Source organism: Phocoena phocoena, chromosome 16 (genome assembly GCF_963924675.1).
Source record: "Phocoena phocoena chromosome 16, mPhoPho1.1, whole genome shotgun sequence".
Classification (NCBI taxonomy): Eukaryota; Metazoa; Chordata; class Mammalia; order Artiodactyla; family Phocoenidae; genus Phocoena; species Phocoena phocoena.
Window position 1 is genome coordinate 77192363 of NC_089234.1, and position 25794 is coordinate 77218156.

At 37.0% G+C, this 25794-nt stretch overlaps 1 protein-coding gene across 1 annotated transcript in view; it reads left to right on the forward strand.

Moving 5' to 3' along the window:
- The window catches only part of ERO1B (endoplasmic reticulum oxidoreductase 1 beta), a 61717-nt gene that overhangs the window by 21986 nt on the left and 13937 nt on the right, over nucleotides 1–25794 (forward strand). The window contains exons 4-9 of the mRNA XM_065893812.1: nucleotides 3522–3563; nucleotides 5375–5457; nucleotides 10674–10747; nucleotides 16403–16523; nucleotides 16656–16702; nucleotides 24077–24088. Coding sequence (XP_065749884.1) covers nucleotides 3522–3563; nucleotides 5375–5457; nucleotides 10674–10747; nucleotides 16403–16523; nucleotides 16656–16702; nucleotides 24077–24088 — 379 coding nt within the window. The remainder of the gene's footprint in view (nucleotides 1–3521; nucleotides 3564–5374; nucleotides 5458–10673; nucleotides 10748–16402; nucleotides 16524–16655; nucleotides 16703–24076; nucleotides 24089–25794) is intronic.

Genomic DNA, 25794 nt, shown 5'->3' on the forward strand with positions numbered 1-25794 from the left:
TTACCATCATTTTTTTAATAACAGCTTTATTGAGACATACTTCATTCACATACCGTAAAATTCACTCATTCTAAAGTGCACAATTCAGTGTTTTAGTATATTACAGAATTGTGCAACCATCACCACTATCTAGTTGTAATGCATTTTCATCACCCCAAAATAGAAACCCCTGCCCATTAGCAGTCACCCTGTTTCCTACTCCCTCCTCCTGCTGGAAACCACTAATCCACTCTCTGTCTCTACGAATTTGCCTGTTATGGACACTTCATGTGAATAAAATCGTACAATATATGATCATTTGTGACTGACTTCTTTTGCTTTGCATAATGTCTTGAAGGTCCATCCATGTTGTAGCATGTATCAGTACTTCATTCTATTGCTGAATAATATTCCATTGTATGGATATACCTCATCTTGTTTATTCATCAGTTGATGGACATTTGGGTTGTTTCTACTTTTTGGCTACTATGAATAATGAGTAAATATCCAGGCACAAATATTTGTGTGGACATATGTTTTCAATTCTCAAATATACTTTGGAGTGAAATTGCTAGATCATATAGTAACTTTAACTCTTGAGGAACTGCCAAACTCTTACCATTGTGCTGTACAATTTTACATTGCCTCTAGCAATGTATGTATCATGGTTCCAGTTTCTCTACATACTTGTCAACACTTACACTGTCTTGTCTTTTATTTTAGCCATGCTTACAAATGGCATCTCATTTTGGTTTTGATTTGCATTTCCCTGATATCAAGCATCTTTTCAGGTGCTTATTGGCCATTTGTATATATTTGTCAGAAAAATGTCTATTCAGATCCTTTGCCCATTTTTGAATTTGAGTTGCCTTTTTATTGCTCAGTTGTGAGAGTTACTTGGTTTTGCACAATATGTGTTTCTAAGTTGTTTTTTTTGCGGTACGCGGGCCTCTCACTGTTGTGGCCTCTCCCGTTGCGGAGCACAGGCTCCGGACGCGCAGGTTCAGCGGCCATGGCTCACGGGCCCATCCACTCTGCGGCATGTGGGATCTTCCCGGACCGGGGCACGAACCTGTGTCCCCTGCATCGGCAGGCGGACTCTCAACTACTGCACCACCAGGGAAGCCCCTCTAAGTTGTTTTTATGTTAAAATAATCAGTTATTTATTGTCTACAGTGGATTATCCTCTGTAGTCTTAAATTTCTAATAAGAATAAATGAAGGTGTTTATTTGCATGTGAATCCCCAACATAAGAAATCTAACGTAAGTATTTAAAAATTTCTGTCTATTCCCTTCCCAGTGTCGTTCTCTTTCCTTTCTTTCCAGAGATGAAAACTATCCCTTTATGTTGGTTCTTTGAACTAATGTGAGGATATTTGTATTTCTCTCTCTGGGGAAAATTCAGTAGGCGTTTCATATTGAACCCAAACTTGTCATGATACAGAGTTACAATTTGCATTCTATAACTTGAAGTCTAATTTAATCGTGAGGCTCACTTAATTTTATAATTTGCAGATTGCTTCATATTGTTAGTGGCAACAACTAGGTTTATTTCATGTTTGATTTTAGTTATTAACTTTACATTTATCATTACTTTTTAAAAAATATTTATTTACTTGGCTGCGTCGGGTCTTAGTTGGGGCATGCAGGCTCAGTAACTGTGGCTTGCGGGCTCTAGAGCGCAGGCTGCGTAGCTGTGGCACACAGGCTTAGTTGCCCTGTGGCGTGTGGGATCTTAGTTCCCCAACCAGGGATCGAACCGGCATCCCCTGCATTGCAAGGCAGATTCTTAACTATTGGACCGCCAGGAAAGTCCCCTATCATTACTTTTAATAATTCTTTTTTGTGATTTTTATGTTATTCATGATGATCATCTGTGGTGCCTATCCCCATATTTCTCAATAGCCTGTATTAAGATTTACTTAAGTCAGGTTACTGCATTCAGCATCAAACCTTTTAAAAAGCTGCTAGTACTTTAGTTTTAGCATATTATACTTGTTAGAGGACAACAGTAATGAGAGGGCATTTTAATAAGTATTCCATATTTTAAGTTCAGGGTCTGATAACTATAACTGCTACATTTGACTTGAGTTTTATACTTTTCTCTCTTCTGCCTTCTGTTAGTGGTGCTAAAAAACACTGAGATGATAAAATATTGGCAGCAAGTAACGTTTTAGCTATATGTTATTGGGGGAAATTTCTTATCATTATTATTTACATTCTTCAACCTGACAGAAAAATATTTATTCTGAATATTTGACTAAACTTTATCTATGAAACATGAAAAAGTTTTAATGGGTAATTTGCAATTAATTTGATAGCCCATAGATTCAGATGTTGGAAATCAGTTCCCTGGGTTGATCAGAGGATCAACCTGGGATTGCCTCTTTCAGATATGATTTTTGCTCGATTGTGTTTGATAAACCAGCTGTAATAATTCATAGATTTATTTAAGCCTGAAACTAATTATTGGTTTTACAGAAAAGAAAGACCTACGTGAATTTCTTACATTGGTAAACCCTAGATTACCTAGATTGGTAAGCCCTAGGTTAATCATATGAGCCAAGGAAACTTTTTTAAAAATCTTATTGAAGTGTGGCTGATCTACAATGTTGTTAATTTCTGCTGCACAGCAAAGTGGCTCAGTTATACGTATATATACTTTTTCATATTCTTTTCCACTTTGTTTATTTTATTTTATTTTCTATTTGTTTTTGTGGTACGCGGGCCTCTCCCTGCTGTGGCCTCTCCCGTTGCGGAGCACAGGCTCCGGACGCGCAGGCTCAGCGGCCATGGCTCACAGGCCCAGCCGCTCCGCGGCATGTGGGATCTTCCCGGACCGGGGCACGAACCCGTGTCCCCTGCATTGGCAGGCGGACTCTCAACCACTGCGCCACCAGGGAAGCCCCCATTTTGTTTTTTCGCAGGATATTGAATATAGTTCCCTGTGCTGTACAGTAGGACCTTGTTGTTTATCCATCCTATATATAATCATTTGCATCTGCTAATCCCAAACTCCCAGTCCATCCCTCCCCCACCCCCCCTTCCCCTTGGCAACCACAGGTCTGGCAAAGAACTTACTCTTGCTTTCTAGTATTAATTCAAAAGTATGTAAATTTCAGATGTCTACTTAGAGCGGAAATTTAAATTAAGCATAATATATTTCAAATAATTTTTAATTTTTAAAAAGTTGTTTCTGTGGAAAGAAAATTTATGGAAAAAGTGGTTTTGCTAGGTTTTTTTTTAAACCTAAAAATTATGTAACCTATTAATTACTGCATTGAGAGTTATTAGAGCTGATTTTGACACTCTTTGTTTCAGTTTTCTATACTGTGATTTACAAGCCTGTAAATTGGGATAGTTGTTTACCTTTCATCTCAGGAGGTAGTATGAAAACAGAATTTGAATGAATGTATATTTTCTCCTCATGGACTAAAATAAAATAGCCTTTGAATTAGAACAGTGGCATTAATAATTCATGAAGAAATCTCAAAAAATGAAAATATCATTTTCTAAATTTTTGTTTTTGTTCTTCTTTTAAGAGTAAAATTCCAGTTGGAATTAAAGCTGGGAGTTCTAATAAGGTGAGTCACTTTTCTTCATTAAATACTTCTGCTTTACATAGTGAAACTTGCCCCTTACTGCTTGTTGTAGTTGCTGAAGAGAACCATGATATGGTTAGTTAGGAATGGACACATTTTTGTCTGAGAATCCCAAATCCTTAATTTTGTAGCAAGCAGTGAGGTGTAGTGTATTCTTTACAATTAAACTATGTAGCTTCTTTTGAAATACTTTAGTTGTTTTTAGAACTTCTAGAATAACTATAAAGTACTGTAGTCAGTGTCAGTTTACCTAATCAACAGGCATTTTGTCAGGCATGTATTTTTACTCTTCTGTTTCAGCTGTTTTCAACTATTTCAGTCATATTCAGGATTATATTGTATAAGAGTAAACAATTATCAAGATATTTTGAGCATAGTACTTTTCAATGGCATTAAAAGGTTATCCTTTTCCTTTTATGGGGTATGTCATAATCTACTTGGCCATTCATATGTTTTTTTTTTTTTTTTTTTTTTTTTTTTTGCGGTACACGGGGCTCTCACTGCTGTGGTCCCTCCCGCTGTGGAGCACAGGCTCCGGACGCCAGCGGCCATGGCTCACGGGCCCAGCCGCTCCTGCGGCATGTGGGATCTTCCCGCACCGGGGCACGAACCCAGGTCCCCCGCATCAGCAGGCGGACTCTCAACCACTGCGCCACCAGGGAAGCCCCATTCATATGTTTTTAAATAACAGTGTGTTTCTAGCTTTTCACTATCATACATATGTAATAAAGATCATCCTACCCTCTCTCTCTGCTTCCCTATGCATCCTCTCTCCATTTTCTTGTGTTCTCTACCTTTGCAGTCTTTGGTTTACACTCCCTCTTTTATTTATTTTTGTTTCAGATCTACAATAAATAGTATAAAGACAATTGAAATCCCTTCTGAACTCCTTCCCAATCCCATTATATTTCCTTCCTCCCTAGAGCTAGCCACTTTGCTGAAGTTGATGTCTATCCTTCTGTGATACTTTTTCTTTTTATATTGTATTATACATGTATCCCCAAGTAATATATAGATCTGTTATACAAAATTTAAAACAATTTTTAATATTATATTTTGTATTTCTTCAAGTTAAAAACATTTTTTTTTACTTTACATTTTTACGTGGTATTGTGCTTTTGAAATTTTGTCTCTGCTAATATATGTAGATTTTGTTATTTTTAATAGCTGCAAAATATTCAGTTGTATAGATATTTCTATAATTGTGTGAATAGCCATTCCTCTGTTGATGGACATTTCAATTGTTTTCAGGTTTTTGCTATCACAAACAATGACGCACTGGCATCTTTGTCTTTCGTCGAATTGTGCACATATGTAAGAGTTTCTCTAGGTCTATATTTAGAAGTAAGATTGCTGGGCCAAAGGGGATGCCTATCTCAACATTACAGGAGAGTACCAAATAACTTTCTAAAGTGGTTTTGGTTTTTGTTTTTAAATGTTGCTCTGGATATGGATTCAGCAGTGGGACTGCTGGCTCAAGGGTTTATTCATATTTACAGCTCTCCATAAATATTGTTAAATTACTTTCCCAAGAGGGTCTTCTCAGTTCACATCATCACCAACATACCAATGCAAATTGCTACATTTTTAATGTCTTTGCTTATTTATTAGGTGGAAATTTGTGACACATTTTCATTTGCATTTCTTCCATGTGTTAGGGATTCTGATAATAGGATGTATCTATATTTAGTATACATCATCATTGACAAACTGACTCTTCTGCCAATGGAACCTGAAATAAAGACAAAGGTAATAATTGATACTAAACTTACATATTATGAATTTCTTTTCAGTACTTGAAAGTGGCAAACAATACCAAAGAATTAGAAGATTGTGAACAAGCTAGTAAACTGGGAGCAATTAACAGCACATTAAGGTAAATTTCATTTTAGTAGTATTAAGAAAATATTCCCTTGTTTAATTTATTTATGATAGAAATCTTTGGTTTTTCTTGTGATTTAGATTAAACATTAAAGTTTCAACTAATCTTTGAAAGGAAAAAGTTACTCTTTATCCTAAATTTCATGATAGCTTTGCTTCCTCTTAGCTTATTCTGAAATTTCTAAGTCATCAATAATGACTATTAAAAAGGAAAAATTTAGGTGATTTCTCATTTAGCAGGGTTTATGGGTCCATTCTTCCTGATTATTACGGGAAAAGGAACTTGAATCTCTTAGTCTTTTTAAAATAGTAATTCAATCTATATGTTACATTTTGAACGGTAAAGGTTTCTATTAACATAACTGTTAATGTTTCATAGATTTTTTTTTCCTGTTGACTTTATTTGCTCTAAGTACAAACCTGCTTTTGAATGCCAACATGAGTAATTTGTAAGTGGTCTCAGATTATGCAGTGTAAAATGAGCAGATCTGTAGTTGTGAGTGGGGAAGGGAATATTACAGAAATTCTTTTTAATTTCCCTGTTAAGATTTGTAATTATGTACTATAATTGTTAAAGACAATAAAGTTAGTAGTTTTATGTATCTTATTTATTGATGAAAAATTCTAATATATAAAAGTAGAAAGGATAATATAATAAACACCCATATATCCTCTACTCCAAATGAATAAATGTTAACATTTTCTACCATGTTTATGAGAAAAGAGAAATGCCAAAGATGAATTTGAAATCCCCCATGTTTATTCCCCAATCCTGTTTTCTTCCCTCTTTCCTTTGAGATAACTGAATTTGGTATGTATCCAAGTCCATGTTTTTGTTTTTAATTTATATATATATAGTTTGTGTATATGATTTTATTTTTCCTTTATGTAAATGATGTAATGTGATCATTAACATTCTGCAACTCTTTTTACACTGCACATTTTGCTTTCTAGATACATCCATGTTAGAATGAGACAAATCTCTATGATTTTTTAGCTGATAAATGGTTTTCATCATATAAATATGCCATATTTTGCTTATCTATTCCCCTACTGATGGCCATTTAGGTTGTTTCAAATTTCTTACTTCTACAGATGATGCCACCTTGAGCGTCCTTGCTAATGTTTTTTGTATACACTGGAAATAAAATTGCTGAACCCTAAGCTTGCCCTCTTGCCGCTGTTCTTCATATGGCCTGGTGGCTTTTCTAAAACACTTGTGTGGCTAGGTATGGCCTCCAGCACTGAGAACTTGCTCTGTTCTCCACATCCTTGCCAAAAATTGGTAATGTTTGATAAGTGTGGAATAGCATCTCATTTTTCCTTAATTATATTTTGTTGATTATTAGTGAGTTTGGGCATTGTTTCCTCTTGTTTATTCGGCATTCCGGTTTCTTATTCATTCAACAAACGAATGCCTACAATATGCCAGGTGCTATTCTAGGATTATAGCGGTGTAAGTGGGAAACAAATTCCAGCGCTCCTGCAGCTTAATCCTAGGCAGAGATGTGCAAGAAACAGGTAAAGTTAGTGCTAAGTAATAAAATGATGATGAGTGCCGGGCAGAAAAATGATGCAGGGAAGAGTGAGAGAGAGGGCTGGGGTGAAGGTGGTTGCACTGTTTTAAATTGTTGGTCCAAGAAGGCCAGAGTGATAACAGGCAAAGCGCTCATGAAGGCCTGAGTCATAATATGGCTGCCTGGGCATGTAGCAGGTGGGGAACAGTATTCCAGGCATGCACAATGGTTAGTAAAAGGCCCAGAGGCCAGAGCTTGCCTAGACTGCTTGAGGAAGCACAAGGCCAGTGTGGCTGGAGTATAGTGAACAAGGACAAAGGAATGGAAGACAAAATCAGAAGATGCTAGGGATGGGAGGGGGCAGGAGTAAGGTGAGGTGGAGATCTTGTAGCATCTTGAAGACACTTATTATGAATATTGCTTTTAAAACTGAGTGGAATGAAAAGTCACTGGAGGATTTTGAGAGTGTGTGGGGAGCCAGGTGTTATGTCGTGGAAGCCTGCTTTATGTGGTTATTGTAGTAATCCTTGTAAGACATGACGGTGGTTTAGTTTAGGCTGGGGTGATGGCAGTGGAAATGATGAGAGGTGGTCAGATTCTGGATAGATTTTGGAGGTAGAGCTGAGAGTATTTGCTGAAGGATTGGATGTAGGGTATGAAAACAGAGAGGAGCTAAGAATGATTACAAGATTTGGTTGTAAAAAAAAAAGGAGCTGCCATTTATTGAACTGGGGGCACCTACCAGAGGAGCAAGTTTGATGGGAAATTTTAGTTCAGCCTTGGACTTGTTAAGTTTGAGCTGCCTGTGAAATGTCCAGCAGGCAGTTGGATATACAAGTCTCAATTTCAGGGGAGGGGTCTGGGCTATAGATAAAATGTGGGAGTCATTCAGTGAATGTGTGATATTTAAAAACCATAAACCTGAGTGAGATTACCAAGGAGAGAATATAAATAGAGAAGTGATCCAGGGACTGGGCCTTAAGTTATCATAAGATTTTGAGGTAGATTGCCTGTTAATAGTCTTTGCTATCTTTTCCTCCATTGGAGAAGGGGTGCATTTTAAAATCATTCTGTAGGCATTCTTCATATAATCTGATAATAATTCTTTGTTGCCTGTATGGGTTGTTAGGGCTTGTCTTTTAATTTTGCTTATGGATTTTTGTTGTTAAACTGAAGTTATTAATTTTTTAAACTTTTAAGTTTAACACACACATAATAAAGTATACACATCTTAAGTATAAAGGCCAATTTAATTTTACAAAGTAAACCAGCTCTATTATTCACCATCCAGAACAATATACTTGCTACCCAGAAGATCACATTATGTACTTTCCTAGCCATTACCACCTTCCAGAGTTAATCATGATTTTGAGTTATGTTAGTAAAGATTAGTTTTGCCCATTTATATACATGGAATAATATAGTGTGTATTCTTTTGTATCTGGCTTATTTTATTTAACATTATGTTGAATAATATTATGCTGGATGTCTTGGCCATTTCACAAAATACTTAGGTGGATATTTGCTGGTACATTTGGCATGCATTTCTGTGGCGAATATACCTAGGAGTGGAATTAAGAACTGCCAAATGGTTTTCCAAAATGACTGTACCAAAATGCATTGCTGCTAGTAGTAGTGTACAGGAGTTCCTCATTCCACAGCTTCTCGGACAATTGGTAGTGTAATTTTTAAACAGCTTTATGGAAGTGTAATTGACACACAGTAAACAGTATTCAAAATGTACAATGTGGTGTTTTGACATGTGTACGTTCACAAAAATCAGCACAGTCAAGATGGTTATGTCTGCACTCCCCAAAGCTCTCATGCCCTAGTGTGATCCCTCCATCCCACCCCTTCCTGTCCCTGTCTCCCACTTCAAAGATGACTACTTTAACTCACGGCACTGTCTTGATAGAAAACCCTAGGTTAAGCCCAAGAGATTCTTCTTTAAGTACCGTGGCATCTATCTTCATACTGACTTTTTTTTTTTTTTTCCATACTGACTTTTAGAAAAGCTGGACTAGATGACCTCTAAGGTTCCTTATAACTTGTTTATAAACCAAACTGGGCCAGCTCTATTAGCATTAGATTAACATTCCATATCTTTTCTGCTACCATGGCTTTAGGCAAGGGTTAGATGAAACAATCCAGAAAACTTCATCAAATAAGTGTGCTGAAAGTTCCTCTAAGTTAGTCATATTGCTCATAAGAAAATAGGCATTTATATCAAAATCGCTTTGTTCTTTACTATTTTCAGCAGAAGACTTACCTGATTAACGTAACTGTAGTTATCATTTTAGCTCTAACTAGAGCTTAGGCATTCTTGTTTTATGGCATCATATATTTCAGCTGAGTCACCTATGATATAAAATTTTCCATTAACTTTTATGAAGTTAGTTATATATTCCCATAGGAGAAAAAAAGTCCCATGGTAAATTGAATCGGAAATTTTTATTGGTAAAGTTGTCGTGGTGCGGCCAGCCTTATATACTTCCTGTAGTCGTTATGCTATGCAGCAGCTTCTCAAATACAAAATAAGTTATTGGCTGTGACAGTACCACATTTATGAATACCTGATTTATACTTGGTACATCTTTTTTTTTTGCCTCATTTTTTTTCCTTTAGGAAATAAAGATGGTATATATGCTACCATCATGTATTTAAGACAGAGAAGGTCTGAATATAGGTTAAAGTGAATATAGGTCAAAGTTTATTTGAATGAGTGTAGTTGTTCCTTTATCAGTCCTCCAGGTCAGAAATCTTGATCATAGGACTTCCCTGGTAGTGCAGTGGTTAAGCATCTGCCTGCCAATGCAGGGGACACAGGTTTGAGCTCTGGTCCAGGAAGATCCCACATGCCGCGGAGCAGCTAAGCCCGTGCGCACAACTACTGAGCCTGTACTCTAGAACCCACGAGCCACAACTACTGAGCCCGCAAGGCACAACTACTGAAGCCCACGCACCTAGAGCCTGTGCTCTGCAACAAGAGAAGCCACCGCATTGAGAAGCCCAGGCACCACAACGAAGAGTAGCCCCCGCTTGCCGCAACTAGAGAAAGCCCGCGCACAGCAATGAAGGCCCAATGCAGCCAAAAATAAATAAATACATCTATTTATTAAAAAAAAGAAATCTTGAACATAGATTTTGTTAAATGTGACATAATGTGTAAAATGAATGATATACTGTGATGAAAGTGACATTGGTGTTTCTAGGGAATAGCACATTGGATGGAAGATCCTAGAAATGCATTTTTTAGTATTTTGGGTTGTATAAGTAGAGAAGCAATTTAAATTAAAAGAATTATGAAAGTCAATTTAATTCCTACTTTAGGAAAAAATAATACATAGTTAACTACAATTTCTAAGTCAGTTAAAAAGACCAGCCTGAATTTCGTGTTTAACTACGTCTTATATATATTTGTAAGTTAGTTTTCTGGTCAAAGTAGTTATCATTGAACTAGGGCTAAAATAGTTTTAATATAGTTAAGAAATATAAATCACTCACAGAAATAAATATGTCTTTCATATAACTTGTTTTAATCATTCCTTCATGTGACTGCTAACTGAATTTGTAACACCATCTAATTAATAAAGATGTGATCTCAGATTATCTATTTTTAGTACACTAGAATACAGTGTTAAAGTTTTCAACTCCAGATTTAATCCTTTTTCTTTTTTATTCCTCCTTCCCATAGTAATCAAAGCAGAGAAGCTTTCATTGACTGGGCAAGATATGATGATTCACAGGATCACTTTTGTGAACTTGATGGTAATAAAAGAAACTATTGTAATTACATTATTTTAACTTTAACCCTTTTAAGACCCTTAAATCAGTGAAGTTACAGTCAGAGTTATAGCTTAAAGACACAGGATGTTGTATGTGGATCTTATTATTCATAATGGTGTTTATTGAGAACCGATGTTCCAGGCCCCGTGCTAAGTGCCTTAAGTACATTATTTCTTAGCTTTACAACTACCCTAATAGGTGTGTATTATTTTATATCTGGGGAAACTGTCTCAAAAAGACAAAGTAACTTGCCCAAGATCACACAGTAGCAAGAGGCTGAGACAGGATTTAATCCCAGATCTGACTGAATCCCAAACCTGTCTTCTTTCCATTGTGACACCCCACCTCCTATGGACCTCTAATTCAAGCCACTTAGTTATAGGTCTGTGACCATGTTATAGAAACGTTCACACTCGAATTAGTTGGAGGTCTCAACAAACTAACATAAAGACACCTTCCAACATCGTGGAGGACTCTAATTTGACTTCCCCACAGCCCTCTTTCCAAGAGTCCCCTGGAATGGAATAAATGGCAGTTCAGTAGTAACTACCACTTCTTTTAACAGAAAATAATTGACGTGACTCAAAATTTTTTATCTATAGGAGAATACTCCCAATAATTGTGTTGAGTAGGCTTAAATCATTCATTTGACCTCTCTTTACCTTTTACCTTGGTATTGTTATTTTCTGGTGGTAGAAAAGAATTTGGGGTTCAACCATGCATAGCTGAAAACAGGCAGCAGAAGTTCTTCTGAATTTTTAAAGCATCTGGCATGGTTTGCTTTCTAAAGACTTGTTTTAAAGATTCTTATGTAGAATTGTGTTTTTAATGCTGTCTGTAATGGAATAAATTACAGGGCGCTTCTACAATAGTATGGTAAATTGAGAAGATGCTGGGAGAGGGAGTGTTATTACCATGTTTTGTATGGTTTCAGCAAGGAAATTGTTAAGAAATCTGAACAAAGTTTTTTTGATATGATAATGGGCAATTCATAAATACCCCTATTATGATATTTGGAATTGGCAACGGTTTTATCAGAGCAAACAGTTGTTCCTGGGTAAGCACTCACGTGACTGACTGCTCTCATTTGCTTTTTGGTTGTCAATCTAATTATATTTGAGTGTTTAACACTCATAGTCACTTCTTTCCAACTTCTCATGTATTCTTTTATTAAAATATTCTGGATAGTGCTTATTTAACAGGTTTTCAGATTAAAAAATCATTTCTGTGAGTATATATTTCTCTTTAGGTATTTAGTAAAAAATACTACTCAATTGTAGAGATTGCTTGCTATGATTAAATTGATGTGTTCTATTATCTGTCATCAGTATAAATAGTGTTAATTAATTTTTCAGTAGTAGCTTCTTAAATCGTAAAAGTGGAAGAGGTGTCCTATAAAAATTTCCATAAAATCATCCTTTAAAAATTTTAGGATTACATATTAAAATAACTAGTTGTTTTTATATTTTTTAAATTAATTAATTTTTGGCTGTGTTGGGTCTTCATTGCTGTGCGTGGGCTTTCTCTAGTTGTGGCGAGCTGGGGCTACTCTTCGTTGTGGTATGCAGGCTTCTCACTGTGGTGGCTTCTCTTGTTGCGGAGCATGGGTTCTAGGCGCATGGGCTTCAGTAGTTGTGGCACGTGGGCTCAGTAGTTGTGGCTCGTGGGCTCTAGAGCGCAGGCTCAGTAGTTGTGGCGCACGGGCTTAGTTGCTCCGCAGCATGTAGGATCTTCCCGGACCAGGGCTCAAACCTGTGTCCCCTGCACTGGCAGGCAGATTCCTAACCGCTGTGCCACCTGTTTTTATATTTTATGTAATTCTTAAACACGTGAAACCATGCTACTAGTTGGATTACCACGATTCTCCTGGGTAGTAATGTTCATGTGCGTCCCAAAGATTTTTACCTACAGTTGAAAAAAAATACTATCAGAGTAGCTTTGGAGTCATTGTTTAGTTATTTCAGTAATCTAAAATCGTTAGATTAGGGACTTCCCTGGTGGTCCAGTGGCTAGGACTCTGTGCTCCCAGTGCAGGGGGCCTGGGTTCGATCACTGGTCAGGGAACTAGATCCTGCATGCCGCAACTAAGACCCGACGCAGCTAAATAAATAAATAAATACTTAAAAAGAAAATAAAATCATTGGATTAAAACAAAAAGTCTGAAGAATATTCACCCCAGTTATTGGAATATAGTCAAACACCCTTGCTCTCTGCTGTTTTGTTTTTGGTTTTATCATTATTTGAAAGGAAAGATGATCCTCATAGATCAAATAATAGGTTTTTAAATAATTCAGTGGTTTAAGGTAAGCCGCTCTCCCTACCTCTATTCTTTTTTTTTTTTGATATTTTTATGCATGGCTTGCTGCTTCCTTTGCTTCAGGTTTCTGCTCAAATGTCACCTCCTCAGAGAAGCCTGCTGTCATAAAAGAGTAACCACTTTCACTTTCTATCTCTTTGCACTGCTGCCTGCTCCCAGAGTACTAAGAACTATGTGAGAAGCACTATTTAGTTTATCTGTATGTTGTCTGTCTTCATCTAGATTGTGAGCGACTTGAGAGCAAGGACCGTGTCTTTTTCTTCACGACTGTATCCCTAGTGCCTAGAACACTGCCTGGCCATGGTTCATGCCCAGTAAATATTTGCTCAATGAAGTAGTTAGTTCATAAATAACCTGAACAGTGTGATAGATTTTTACTTTTTCCCCTTAAAACAGGTTCATTGATACATTAAAAATATTGCTTAAAACACTGGTTTCTAAATCTGCCTGTGTATCAGAATTACTTGGATGCTTTATAAACTATAGATTCTCCTTGACTGAGGAAATTATGTTTTAATAGTGCGTTAGTGGCAGTTTGGGGTAGCGTTGGAGATGGAGGCTTGAAGACTCAATCCTGAGTCTGTAACCTTATATTTTTTGTCTGTGTCCGTAAGCAAAAAGCTTACACGCCAAGTTGTCCTATGCAACCATTACGTATTAAGAGATATATGGGTTAGAAGGTGGGAAGGATGCCTGGCACCATAGAGCATGCAGTGTGGCCTCGTAACTCTAACACTAAATTAGGACAGTGAAAAGAAAATTCAACTGGGGAAAAAAGGTGTACTTGAGGAGGAGGAAAAAATATTGGTTCGAGGTGATGAATTCCCAGAATTAGGTATTTTGATTCAGTAGTAATTCTTTGAATCCTTAGGTATTGGTTAGCATGGTCAAAAAGAAAGAATAGCTTTGGAGCAGGTTTGTAGAGGGAGGAAAAAGAGAAAACTTTTTGAGGGGAGGACTTAATAGGGATCCAAGAGCATTACCTGAACGTATGATACAGCTGTACAAATGGAAAGAAGTTATAGTTTGGGAACAATTTAATTATGATCATGTCACAGGTGGCCCTGGGACTAAGGATGGATGTGTTTATAGGGAACCTCAGCCTGTGTATGCTTTCTCCCACATACGTTCCTCACTGTGGATGTCATGAAATTCTTGTCAGTATAGGTCAGGGGTTGACAAACTTTTTCTTCTGTAAATGGGCAGACAGTAAATATTTTAGGCTTTGTGAACCATATGGTCTCTCTTACAACTGCTCAACTCTGCCATAATAATGTGAAAGTGGCACATAAGCAAATGAACATGACTTGTGTTCCCATAAAACTTTCTTTACAAAAATACACAGCAGACCAGACTTGGCCTGTGGGCCATAGTTTGCTGATACCTTCTGTAGGGTTAACAAAACACCTTTTTCATGATTTGAAAAAGTATTAAATTTTTTAAAACAACTTTTGATTTGGGAATTAAGGGAATACACACTAAAAACATTAAGAACGTAAGTTTACTTAAGTACTTTAAAAACTGATATAATTGATTTTACTCATGTGACTTTCTACTCCCTTAGAGTATATTTTAAATCCATATACTTTAATATTTGAATCCAGGGTTTTTTTTTTTCTTTGTTGGTTGTTTAATTGGGCGAAGAGGTTGATACTAATTCAATCTTCACATTCATAGATGACTGTACGTAGTGTAGGCTTATGTTTGTGCACATACGTTCTTTATACATGTGTGTATACATGTATATGTCAATGGGTATATATTTACGATATTAATATTTCTAAAGCTTATATATATAACTGAGTCAATTTTGCAAGGGAACTTGAGAACAGCTCAAAGAAATTTGAAATATATAACAGAAATTAGTGAATTGTAAAACTTAAAATTTTACTGTAAAATCCATATTTTATTAACTAAATGATTTGAATTTTTATTTTTCAATTAAGATTTTTTAAATTATTGTTTTAAGTCCTGATCAATAAATGTCCTTCAACAGTTTCTGTTCATCCATCTGTAAGTTAGCGTTTTCTGTGCTTTAACTTATTTAGTGGAATATCTATATAATGTTAGTACTGGAAATAGAGCCAGTATTCTTCAAAATCATGTTTTCATTGTAAGTTAGACACCACTCATTTAGTAATGATAAGTTATGATTATCTTCATACTCTTTATACATCACAAAAGTATCAGGTAGTTTTTGAAAGGTATGGATCAGGATGCTGCTTTTTTTTCCCTTAAGATTATGGATCATCTCAATCTACGGTCATTGAATGGCCAATGAATATTTTTGACTGATAGGTAATGAAAGCAAGAGGGCCCATATTTTAATGACCATGTTTGTCCCTGTTTCAAGTCAGGTGTCCATATACCATTGATTTAATACCGTGACACCAAAAATTACGACACATATACATAAAAGAATACATCCATGCCAACATACATAGCATTTCAGCTTATAGGTGGTATTAGCATAGATGTGTGAGGCACAGTCATTATAATTTTTCTGTAGATCGCAGAGCTTGTGCTTCTTTTCTACCCAGAATGTGACCATTAAGACCATTTTTCTTCATCTTTTGTATCCCCCAGAGATCTCTATCAAAATGTTGTCCAAATAGTGGGGATCTAGTAAATACTAATTTGAGTTTCAACACAGAAAATGGTTATTTAATTTTAAATGTGTTAATAAATTCTTGAAGTTGTGCCTACTCACCAATATGTTAACCAATTAATATGTTAACCAATATATTAACATTGGTAAAAATAAATTTGTAACTTTTTTTTTTACTACAACATTATGTAACTCTATGAATGATCGAATTTGAATCACAAAGTTACTACACCATTTACTTCCTAAGTCCAAGTAGAAAGTATCAGGGAAATCTTTTCTTTTTTTTTTAGATACAATATATGCAAACAAAATAAACGTTTCAAGTATGTGTTTAGGTAGATATATACATAGGGAGGCAATCACATAAAATATTAAGAACAGGTTATGATTCTGTTAGGTCTTTTCAGTCCTAGTGGTTAAAACTTAAGAAATGATTAATGCCTCTAATAAGGTAAAGCCTGTTACATTCCGTAAGAGGGCATTGAGCGTCCAAAAGAAAGGGAGCAGTTATATTTCCTCTCTCAAGTTCAAGTTATTTTAAGTCCTGGGTCAAGGACAGTCACAAGTGTGCTAACCACTCTACCATTTAAGTTGGAGATGACTTGAAAGCGTAGCATTTCTCTAACCTTTGGATAGTCCTGTTTGCTTTGTAATGGTAAATTTTAGATAAATAGTGAAATGTGGATGGTTTCATGAATTGTTTCTTGTTCAGATGAGAGATCTCCAGCTGCTCAGTATGTAGACCTTTTGCTGAATCCTGAACGTTACACTGGCTATAAAGGGCCCTCTGCGTGGAGAGTGTGGAACAGCATCTACGAAGAAAACTGTTTCAAGTAACTGGAGGGGGTAGGGGAAAGAGGAGGATTGACTAGAGGGAGGGTGGAAGAAGGGGAATACTTGTTTCTCTTGGAAAAAATTACATCAAAATGTCAAACCATTTTACGTTTGAGTTTTGTATTTTTCAGGCCTCGATCTGTTTATCGTCCTTTAAATCCTCTGGCACCCAGCCGAGGTGGGTTTTTGATACATTTTCATGCTTTTAGAAATTGTTTACACGATACCTTTGTAATTATATGTTGAGAAAATTTTCAGCTATTTATATTTTTGCTTAATTTGAATGATCAAAAGTATAAGATTAGTTCATAGTTAGGTCTCAAGATTTCCACATTTTATACAATTACTGTCATTTATTGACTGCCTGATACGTGCCAGGCCCTAAACTAGGAGCTGTATATAAAATAAATTAGAATATATGAGTAATCCATATATATTAGAGGTTCCTGGGGAACTGGTAAAAATCTGAATGCCCAGGCCCTGTCCCATACCAGTTGTCACAGTCTGTGGAATTCGGACCCAGGCGTTGGTCTTTTTTAAGCTCTCCAGATGATTCCAGTTTGCAGCTGCTTTCAGAACCAGTGACTCATAGCATGCTTCTCTGACTTCAGTACGCATACAGATCACCTAGGAGCCTTGTTGAATACAGGTTCTGATTCTGTAAGTCGTGGGTGAGACTCCCAGGTGATGCCCAAGTGCTGATCAATGCATGACTCTGATTCAGAAGGCTGCAGAGGAGCATCAGAAAGCTAGGTGGCCACTCTGCCACATCAGGCTGTTGAGCACATGAAATGTGGCGGGTGTGAAACTACATTTACGTCATTTTAGTTCATTTCAATTTAAAAACTGAAGCGCAGTATAAAATATTTTTGCCATTGAACGGAACCTGATTGTCTTGGTAGAACTACTTTAACTCTTGCATCACAAAACAAATTGTTGATGTACTGCAGTGCGTGTATACCTTTTACTTTTTAAAATGTGGATATTAGAAAACATTACAAATTTTTATTAGAAAAAAATTTAAATTACATATATGGCTGTTGTTATGGTTCCGTGGGACAGCATTGTCTCACATAGTTGGAGTTTATTCAATATAAAATTATTAGGCGTATCCTCAATCTATTCTCAGCGAGGACTCAAACCCTGGGAGCAGCCCTGTGATTGACGTGCCATTCTAATGCTTTCTTTAGACCAGGATTGATTTAGGAACTTGTATTTCCTGGCCTAGATTCATCTCTTTAGGCATTTCTCAGAACCAGAGTGACTTAGGAAGTTTGATGAATGGACTGCTCTCAGATGTGCACTCACAGTGTGGCCAGTAGTTTTCCCAAATTCATCCTGAAACTGCTTAGGCAAGATAATCGGAGTGTGAAGAAGGTGTGCATGGCTTCTTATCCTTTGTCTCTTTTACTACTTTAACCTCATAACTTTTCCATTTTCAACTTAAATGTTTTTATTATACAAGATTTTGTAAAAATTGAAACAATGCAAAAGTTACATAAAGTAAAAAGGGAATGCTTCCCCCACCCCTACCTCCACACACTTTTTCTTTTCCATAGTACAGAGTTTGGAAGGTATCCTTTCAGACCTTTTCTGTGATCACTTACTCTTTTTTTGGGGGGGGGGGGCGGTACGCGGGCCTCTCACTGTTGTGGCCTCTCCTGTTGCGGAGCACAGGCTCCAGACGCGCAGGCCCAGCGGCCATGGCTCGCGGGCGCAGCTGCTCTGCAGCATGTGGGATCTTCCCGGACCGGGGCATGAACCCGTGTGCCCTGCATCGGCAGGCGGACTTCAACCACTGCACCACCAGGGAAGCCCTCTTTTTTTTTTGGCTGTGCTGGGTCATCATTACTGTGCGCAGGCCTTCTCTAGTTGTGGCGAATGGGGGCTACTGTTCGTTGCAATGCACAGGCTTGTCATTGTGGTGGCCTCTGGTTGCGGAGCACGGGCTCTAGGTGTGCAGGCTTCAGTAGTTGTGGCTCGCGGGTTCTAGAGCGCAGGCTCAGTTGTGGCGCACGGGCTTTGTTGCTCCGCGGCATGTGGGATCTTACCAACCAGGGCTTGAACCCGTGTCCCCTGCACTGGCAGGCGGATTCCTAACCACTACATCACCAGGGAAGCCCTTTTTTTTATCTTTATTGGAGTATAATTGCTTTATAGTGTTGTGTTAGTTTCTGCTGTATAACAAAGTGAATCAGCTATATGTATACATATCTCCCCATATCCCCTCCCTCTTGTGTCTCCCTCCCACCCTCCCTATCCCACCCCTTTAGGTGGGCACAAAGCATGGAGCTGATCTCCCTGTGCTATGCTGCTGCTTCCCACTAGCTAGCTATTTTACATTTGGCAGTGTATATATGTCCAGGCTACTCTCTCACTTCGTCCCAGCTTACCCTTCTCCCTACCTGTAGCCTCAAGTCCATTCTCTACGTCTGCATCTTTATTTCTGTCCTGCCCCTAGGACAGGACCAGTTTTTTTTTTTTAGATTCCGTATATATGGATCACTTACTCTTAAAGCAGAAAATGTAATTGTTCATTTAATAAAAGCATCAAGTCCTAAGAAATACTTCACTTCTATATTATGATAAACTAGAGACATGAGGCTGTAGGAAAGCTGAAGAAAGGAAGGAAAGTGCATAGAGAAAAGGATAGAGGGAGGAAAGAGGAGCAGAGAAAAAACAAGTGTAGAAGAGGGAGACAAAAGACTAGGTAAGGGAGAGAATGGTTCCTGGGTGATAAGTGGGTACCCCAGGAAGTAATGCAACAGTTCTCACTAATGCTGTTTATATGCTTTCTCCACTGAAACTGCCAATTGTCGATTAACAGCTGTTTAATATTTTTTTTTAATTTTACTTTTTTATACAGCATGTTCTTATTAGTCATCCATTTTATACACATCAGTGTATACATGTCAGTCCCAGTCTCCCAATTCATCACACACACCCCCCACCCCCTGCTGCTTTCCTCCCTTGGTGTCCATACATTTGTTCTCTACATCTGTGTCTCACTTTCTGCCCTGCAAACTGGTTCATCTGTACCATTTTTCTAGGTTCCACATATATGCGTTAATATACGATACTTGTTTTTTTTCTTTCTGTCTTACTTCACTCTGTATGACAGTCTCTAGATCCATCCACGTCTCTACAAATGACCCAATTTCGTTCCTTTTTATGGCTGAGTAATATTCCTTTGTATATATGTACCACATCTTCTTTATCCATTCGTCTGTCGACGGGCATTTAGGTTGCTTCCATGACCTGGCTATTGTAAATAGTGCTGCAATGAACATTGGGGTGTATGTCTCTTTCTGAATTATGGTTTTCTCTGGGTTTAGGCCCAGTAGTGAGATTGCTGGGTAATATGGTAATTCTATTTTTAGTTTTTTGAGGAACCTCCATACTGTTCTCCACAGTGGCTGTTATCAATTTACATTTCCACCAAGAGTGCAAGAGGGTTCCCTTTTATCCACACTCTCCAGCATTTGTTGTTTGTAGATTTTCTGATGATGCCCATTCTAACTGGTGTGAGGTGATACCTCACTGTAGTTTTGATTTGCATTTCTCTAATAATTAGTGATGTTGAGCAGCTTTTCATGTGCTTCTTGGCCATCTGTATGTCTTCTTTGGAGAAATGTCTGTTTAGGTCTTCTGCCCATTTTTGGATTGGGTTGTTTTTTTAATATTGAGCTGCATGAGCTGTTTATATATTTTGGAGATTAATCCTTTGTCCGTTGATTTGTTTGCAAATATTTTATCCCATTCTGAGGGTTGTCTTCTCATCTTGTTTATGGTTTCCTTTGCTGTGCAGAAGGTTTTAAGTTTCATTAGGTCCCATTTGTTTATTTTTGTTTTTATTTCCATTACTCTGGGAGGCAATCAAAAAAGATATTGCTGTGATTTACATCAAAGAGTGTTCTTCCTGTGTTATCCTCTTAAGAGTTTTATAGTGTCCGGTCTTACATTTAGGTCTCTCATCCATTTTGAGTTTATTTTTGTGTATGGTGTTAGGGAGTGTTCTAATTTCATTCTTTTACATGTAGCTGTCCAGTTTTCCCAGCACCACTTATTGAAGAGACTGTCTTTTCTCCATTGTATATCCTTGCTTCCCTTGTCATAGATTAGTTGACCATAGGTGCATGGGTTTATCTCTGGGCTTTCTGTCTTGTTCCATAGATCTATATTTCTGTTTTTGTGCCAGTACCATATTGTCTCGATTACTGTAGCTTTGTAGTATAGTCTGAAGTCAGGGAGTCTGATTCCTCCAGCTCCACTTTTTTCCCCTCAAGACTGGTTTGGCTATTCGGGGTCTTTGTGTCTCCATACAAATTTTAAGATTTTTTTGTTCTAGTTCTATAAAAAATGCCATTGGTAATTTGATAGGGATTGCATTGAATCTGTAGGTTGTTTTGGGTGGTATAGTCATTTTCACAATATTGATTCTTCTAGTCCAAGAATATGGTGTATATTTCCATCTGTTGGTATTATCTTTAATTTCTTTCATCAGTGTCTTATAGTTTTCTGCATACAAGTCTTTTGTCTCCCTAGGTAGATTTATTCCTAGGTATTTTATTCTTTTTGTTGCAGTGGTAAATGGGAGTGTTTCCTTAATTTCTCTTTCAGATTTTTCATCGTTAGCGTATAGGAATGCAAGAGATTTCTGTGCATTAATTTTCTATCCTGCAACTTTACCAAATCATTGATTAGCTCTAGTAGTTTTCTGGTGGCATCTTTAGGATTCTCTGTATGTAGTATCATGTCATCTGCAAACAGTGACAGTTTTACTTCTTCTTTTCCAATTTGTATTCCTTTTATTTCTTTTTCTTCTCTGATGCTGTGGCTAGGACTTCCAAAACTATGTTCAATAATAGTGGTGAGAGTGGGCAGCCTTGTCTTGTTCCTGATCTTAGAGGAAATGCTTTCAGGTTTTCACTGTTGCAAATGATGTTTGCTGTGGGTTTGTCATATATGGCCTTTATTATGTTGAGGTAGGTTCCCTCTGTGCTCACTTTCTGGAGAGTTTTTATCATAAAAGGGTGTTGAATTTTGTCAAAAGCTTTTTCTGCATCTGTTGAGATGATCATATGGTTTTTACTCTTCAGTTTGTTAATATGGTGTATCACATTGATTGATTTGCGTATATTGAAGAATCCTTGCATCCCTGGGATAAATCCCACTTGATCATGGTGTTTCATCCTTTTAATGTATTGTTGGATTGTGTTATTTTTGTTGAGGATTTTTGCATCTATATTCATCAGTTATATTGGTCTGTAATTTTCTTTTTTTGTAGTATCTTTGTTTGATTTTTGTGTCAGGGTGATGGTGGCCTCATAGAATGAGTTTGGGAGTGTTCCTTCCTCTGCAGTTTTTTGGAAGAGATTGAGAAGGATGGGTGTTAGCTCTTCTCTAAATTTTTGATAGAATTCACCTGTGATGGCATCTTCTCCTGGATTTTTGTTTCTTGGAAGATTTTTAATCACAGTTTCAATTTTATTACTTGTGGTTGGTCTGTTCATACTTTCTATTTCTTCCTGATTCCATCTTGGAAGGTTATACCTTTTTAAGAATTTGTCCATTTCTTCCAGGTTGTCCATATTATTGGCATAGAGTTGCTTGTAGTAGTCTCTTAGGATGCTTTGTATTTCTGCAGTGTCTGTTGTAACTTCTCCTTTTTCATTTCTAATTTTGATTTGAGTCCTCTCCCTCTTTTTCTTGATGAGGCTGGCTAATGGTTTATTAATTTTGTTTATCTTCTCAAAGAACCAGCTTTTAGTTTTATTGATCTTTGCTATTGTTTTCTTTGTTTCGATTTCATTGATTTCTGCTCTGATCTTTATGATTTTTTTCTTTCTGTTAACTTAGGGTTTTGTTTGTTCTTTTTTCTCTAGTTCCTTTAGGTGTAAGGTTAGATTGTTTATTGGAGATTTTTCTTGTTTCTTGAGGTAGGCTTGTATAGCTATAAACTTCCCTCTTAGAACTGCTTTTGCCACATCCCGTAGGTTTTAGATCATCGTGTTTTCATTGTCGTTTGTCTCTAGGTATATTTTGATTTCCTCTTTGATTTCTTCAGTGATCTCTTGGTTATTTAGTAACATATTGTTTAGCCTCCATGTGATTGTGTTTTTTTCCCTGTAATTCATTTCTAATCTCATAGCTTTGTGGTCAGAAAAGATGCTTGATATGATTTCAGTTTTCTTAAATTTACTGAGACTTGATTTGTGACCCAAGATGTGATCTTTCCTGGAGAATGTTCCATGCGCACTTGAGAAGAAAGTGTAATCTGCTGTTTTGGATGGAATGTCCTATAAATATCAATTAAATCTATCTGGTCTATTGTGTCATTTAAAGCTTGTGTTTCCTTATTAATTTTCCGTTTGGAAGATCTGTCCGTTGGTGTAGGTGAGGTGTTATCTGTCCGTTGGTGTAAGTGAGGTGTTAAAGTCCCCCACTATTATTGTGTTACTGTCGATTTCCTCTTTTATAGCTGTTAGCAGTTGCCTTATGTATTGCGGTGCTCCGATGTTGGGTGTCAATCTTCTTGGATTGACACTACATTATGTAGTGTCCTTCCTTGTCTCTTGTAACATTCTTTATTTTAAAGTCTGTTTTATATGAGTATTGCTACTCCAGCTTTCTTTTGATTTTCATTTGCATAGAATATCTTTTTGTATCCCCTCACTTTTAGTCTTAATGTGTCCCTAGGTCTGAAGTGGGTCCCTTGTTGACAGCATGTATATGGGTCTTGTTTTTGTATCCATTCAGCAAGCCCGTGTCATTTGGTTGGAGCATTTAATCTATTCACGTTTAATGTAATTATCAATATGTATGTTCTTAGTACCATTTTCTTAACTGTTTTGGGTTTGTTTTTGTAGGTCCTTTTCTTCTCTGTGTTTCCCACTTACAGAAGTTCCTTTAGCATTTGTTGTAGAGCTGGTTTGGTGGTTAATATTCTTAACTGTGTTTCTTCCACACTATTCCTGGCTTCCACAGCTAGCTTTCCAACAGCTTTTTTCCAAAAATGAAATTTTCTGTCAGAATTCCACATGTAAAGTTAATCAAGACAGCGCTGCTGTGGAGCCTGAAAGCCCAGCCTTCTGGCCTCTCCCCCACATCTAGGCAGCCCCATAACCCCTGCAGGGCTGTTTTCACTGACTAGAGTTTGGGAAGTGCTTTTATTAAGGTGACTATGTGCTGAGGAGCAGTAGCTTAAAAAAGAAAAGTACTCCAGTCTGGAAACACAGGTTCAGAGAGTTGTGTGCATAATGATTAAAGGAGTGACTGTATATTTGTTAATTATTGAAGCGAGTGGTCTTTATGATTGTTCAGTTACTCTCTGATACTGATTATTGCATAAAACATATGTGAAAATCTTGTACTCTTTGGCCTATATTCTTATTAAGAAGTCTTATTTACAGGGTAACTATACACTGAGCAAGGTTCATGGTATAATTAATAGTTTAACACATAGTAAGTTTTAATCCCATAAATAAATAGGATTGGAATCTGAAATGTGTAAGACATTTTCTAAAATCCTGTCTATTATTTTCTCTTTCAGGAGAAGATGATGGTAAGTTAAAAGTCTCATGTTTGTTTAAAATGTAGAAGAAATGCCTTTAATGATCAAAATTTGATTTTTTTCCTGTTTTTAATTCAAAAGAAAGTATCCTATTTTTTTTTTTCCAGAAAATAGCTACCAATCAATGGTGACCAAAAAAAGAAGAGTGTTTTTTATAATTTAAAGTTACCCTATGTTAGGGACTTCCCTGGTGGCGCAGTGGTTAAGAACCTGCCTGCCAGTGCAGGGAACATGGGTTCGATCTCTGATCCACGAAAATCCCACGTGCTGTGGAGCAGCTAAGCCTGTGCGCCACAGCTATTGAGCCTGTGCTCTAGAGCCCACGAGGCACAACTACTGAAGCCTGCGTGCCTGGAGCCCGTGCTCCACAACAAGAGCAGGCACCGCAATGAGAAGCCCGTGTACTGCAACAAAGAGTAGCCCCTGCTCGCCGCAACTAGGGAAAGCCCGCGCACAGCAACAAAGACCCAACACAGTCAAAAATAAATAAATAAATGTATTTATTAAAAAAAATAAAGTTACCCTATGTGTCAAGGGCACTGTGATGGGCATTGTAAAGGATAGAAAGATGTATAAAACATGCCTTCCCTCTAGGAGCTAAAAATATGTATAGTGGGAATGATCAGCACTGTACATAAGTGATAATAAAGAAGTATTACGTACATAGTACAACAGTAGGTGGTGTAGCTCTTCAGAGGTAGAACAGATCCTGCCTCACTGGGAAAATTTACTGGAGGAGGTCGCATTTGAGATGGAGTTGAATGATGGACTGATTTACAGCCTGAAGAATTGGATAGTGTGTGCTACTTGGATGACAGCATGGACCAAGGGGTTGAGAAAGGAAAAACAAGGCATGTTTGGGGAGAGTGGGAAAGACTTCATATATGGGGTAATTTAAAATTCGATGAGTAGAGGCCAGATTATTGAGGACCTTAGGAGCTAGACTTTTCCTGTTAGCAGCTGGGGCTTTTTGAGTAAACAAGTGAGATAATGAATGATGTTTTGTGTAAGAGTATCATCTAAGTAAGAGTATGTTGAATGAATGATTCTCTAGGAAGATGTTTGTGTTGTTTTGCTAAGGATGAAGACTCTCAGGAGACAAAGTAATTCCCCACCATCTAATTTATCCCCTGGACTCCTTGCTCAACTCACCTATGTGTTGAGTTTTTATCATCATGCTTTGCTTTTCACAATTAAAATAAGGATGAGTATAGGAACTATATTAACTTTTTTTATCTTTACTGACTGCCATTTTTCTTTTCACTCAGAACAATATTGGGCTAGAAATAGTTCTTTTAGCATAGTACACAAGGGGAAGGCCCCTTCATATTCTGGTCGTTAACTTTTCTGAAGAATTATTTTGAAAATTTAGGGAACTTTTTTATTATCTCTTAAAACTTAGTAGTTTTAGATAATTGAGGAAATATACTTAGGTTTATTGCTCAGGAAAAATGGAATTAATAATTTTCATACTCACTTTTTTCTGGAAGTTTTGAATAATGCTGTGGTTATCAAAAGCAAATTTAAGATTGTTTCTCCTCATACTTATGGATATTTAAGCCTTCAAGTGAATAAGGTTTACATAATATTTTGACTGGAAGTTTTCTCAAAAATTTTACAAGTCAAAATGTCATTTATAAGAACTTTTTCCCAAAACTACTTCAGTAACTTTTGGACTTTATTTTCTAGAACCATAT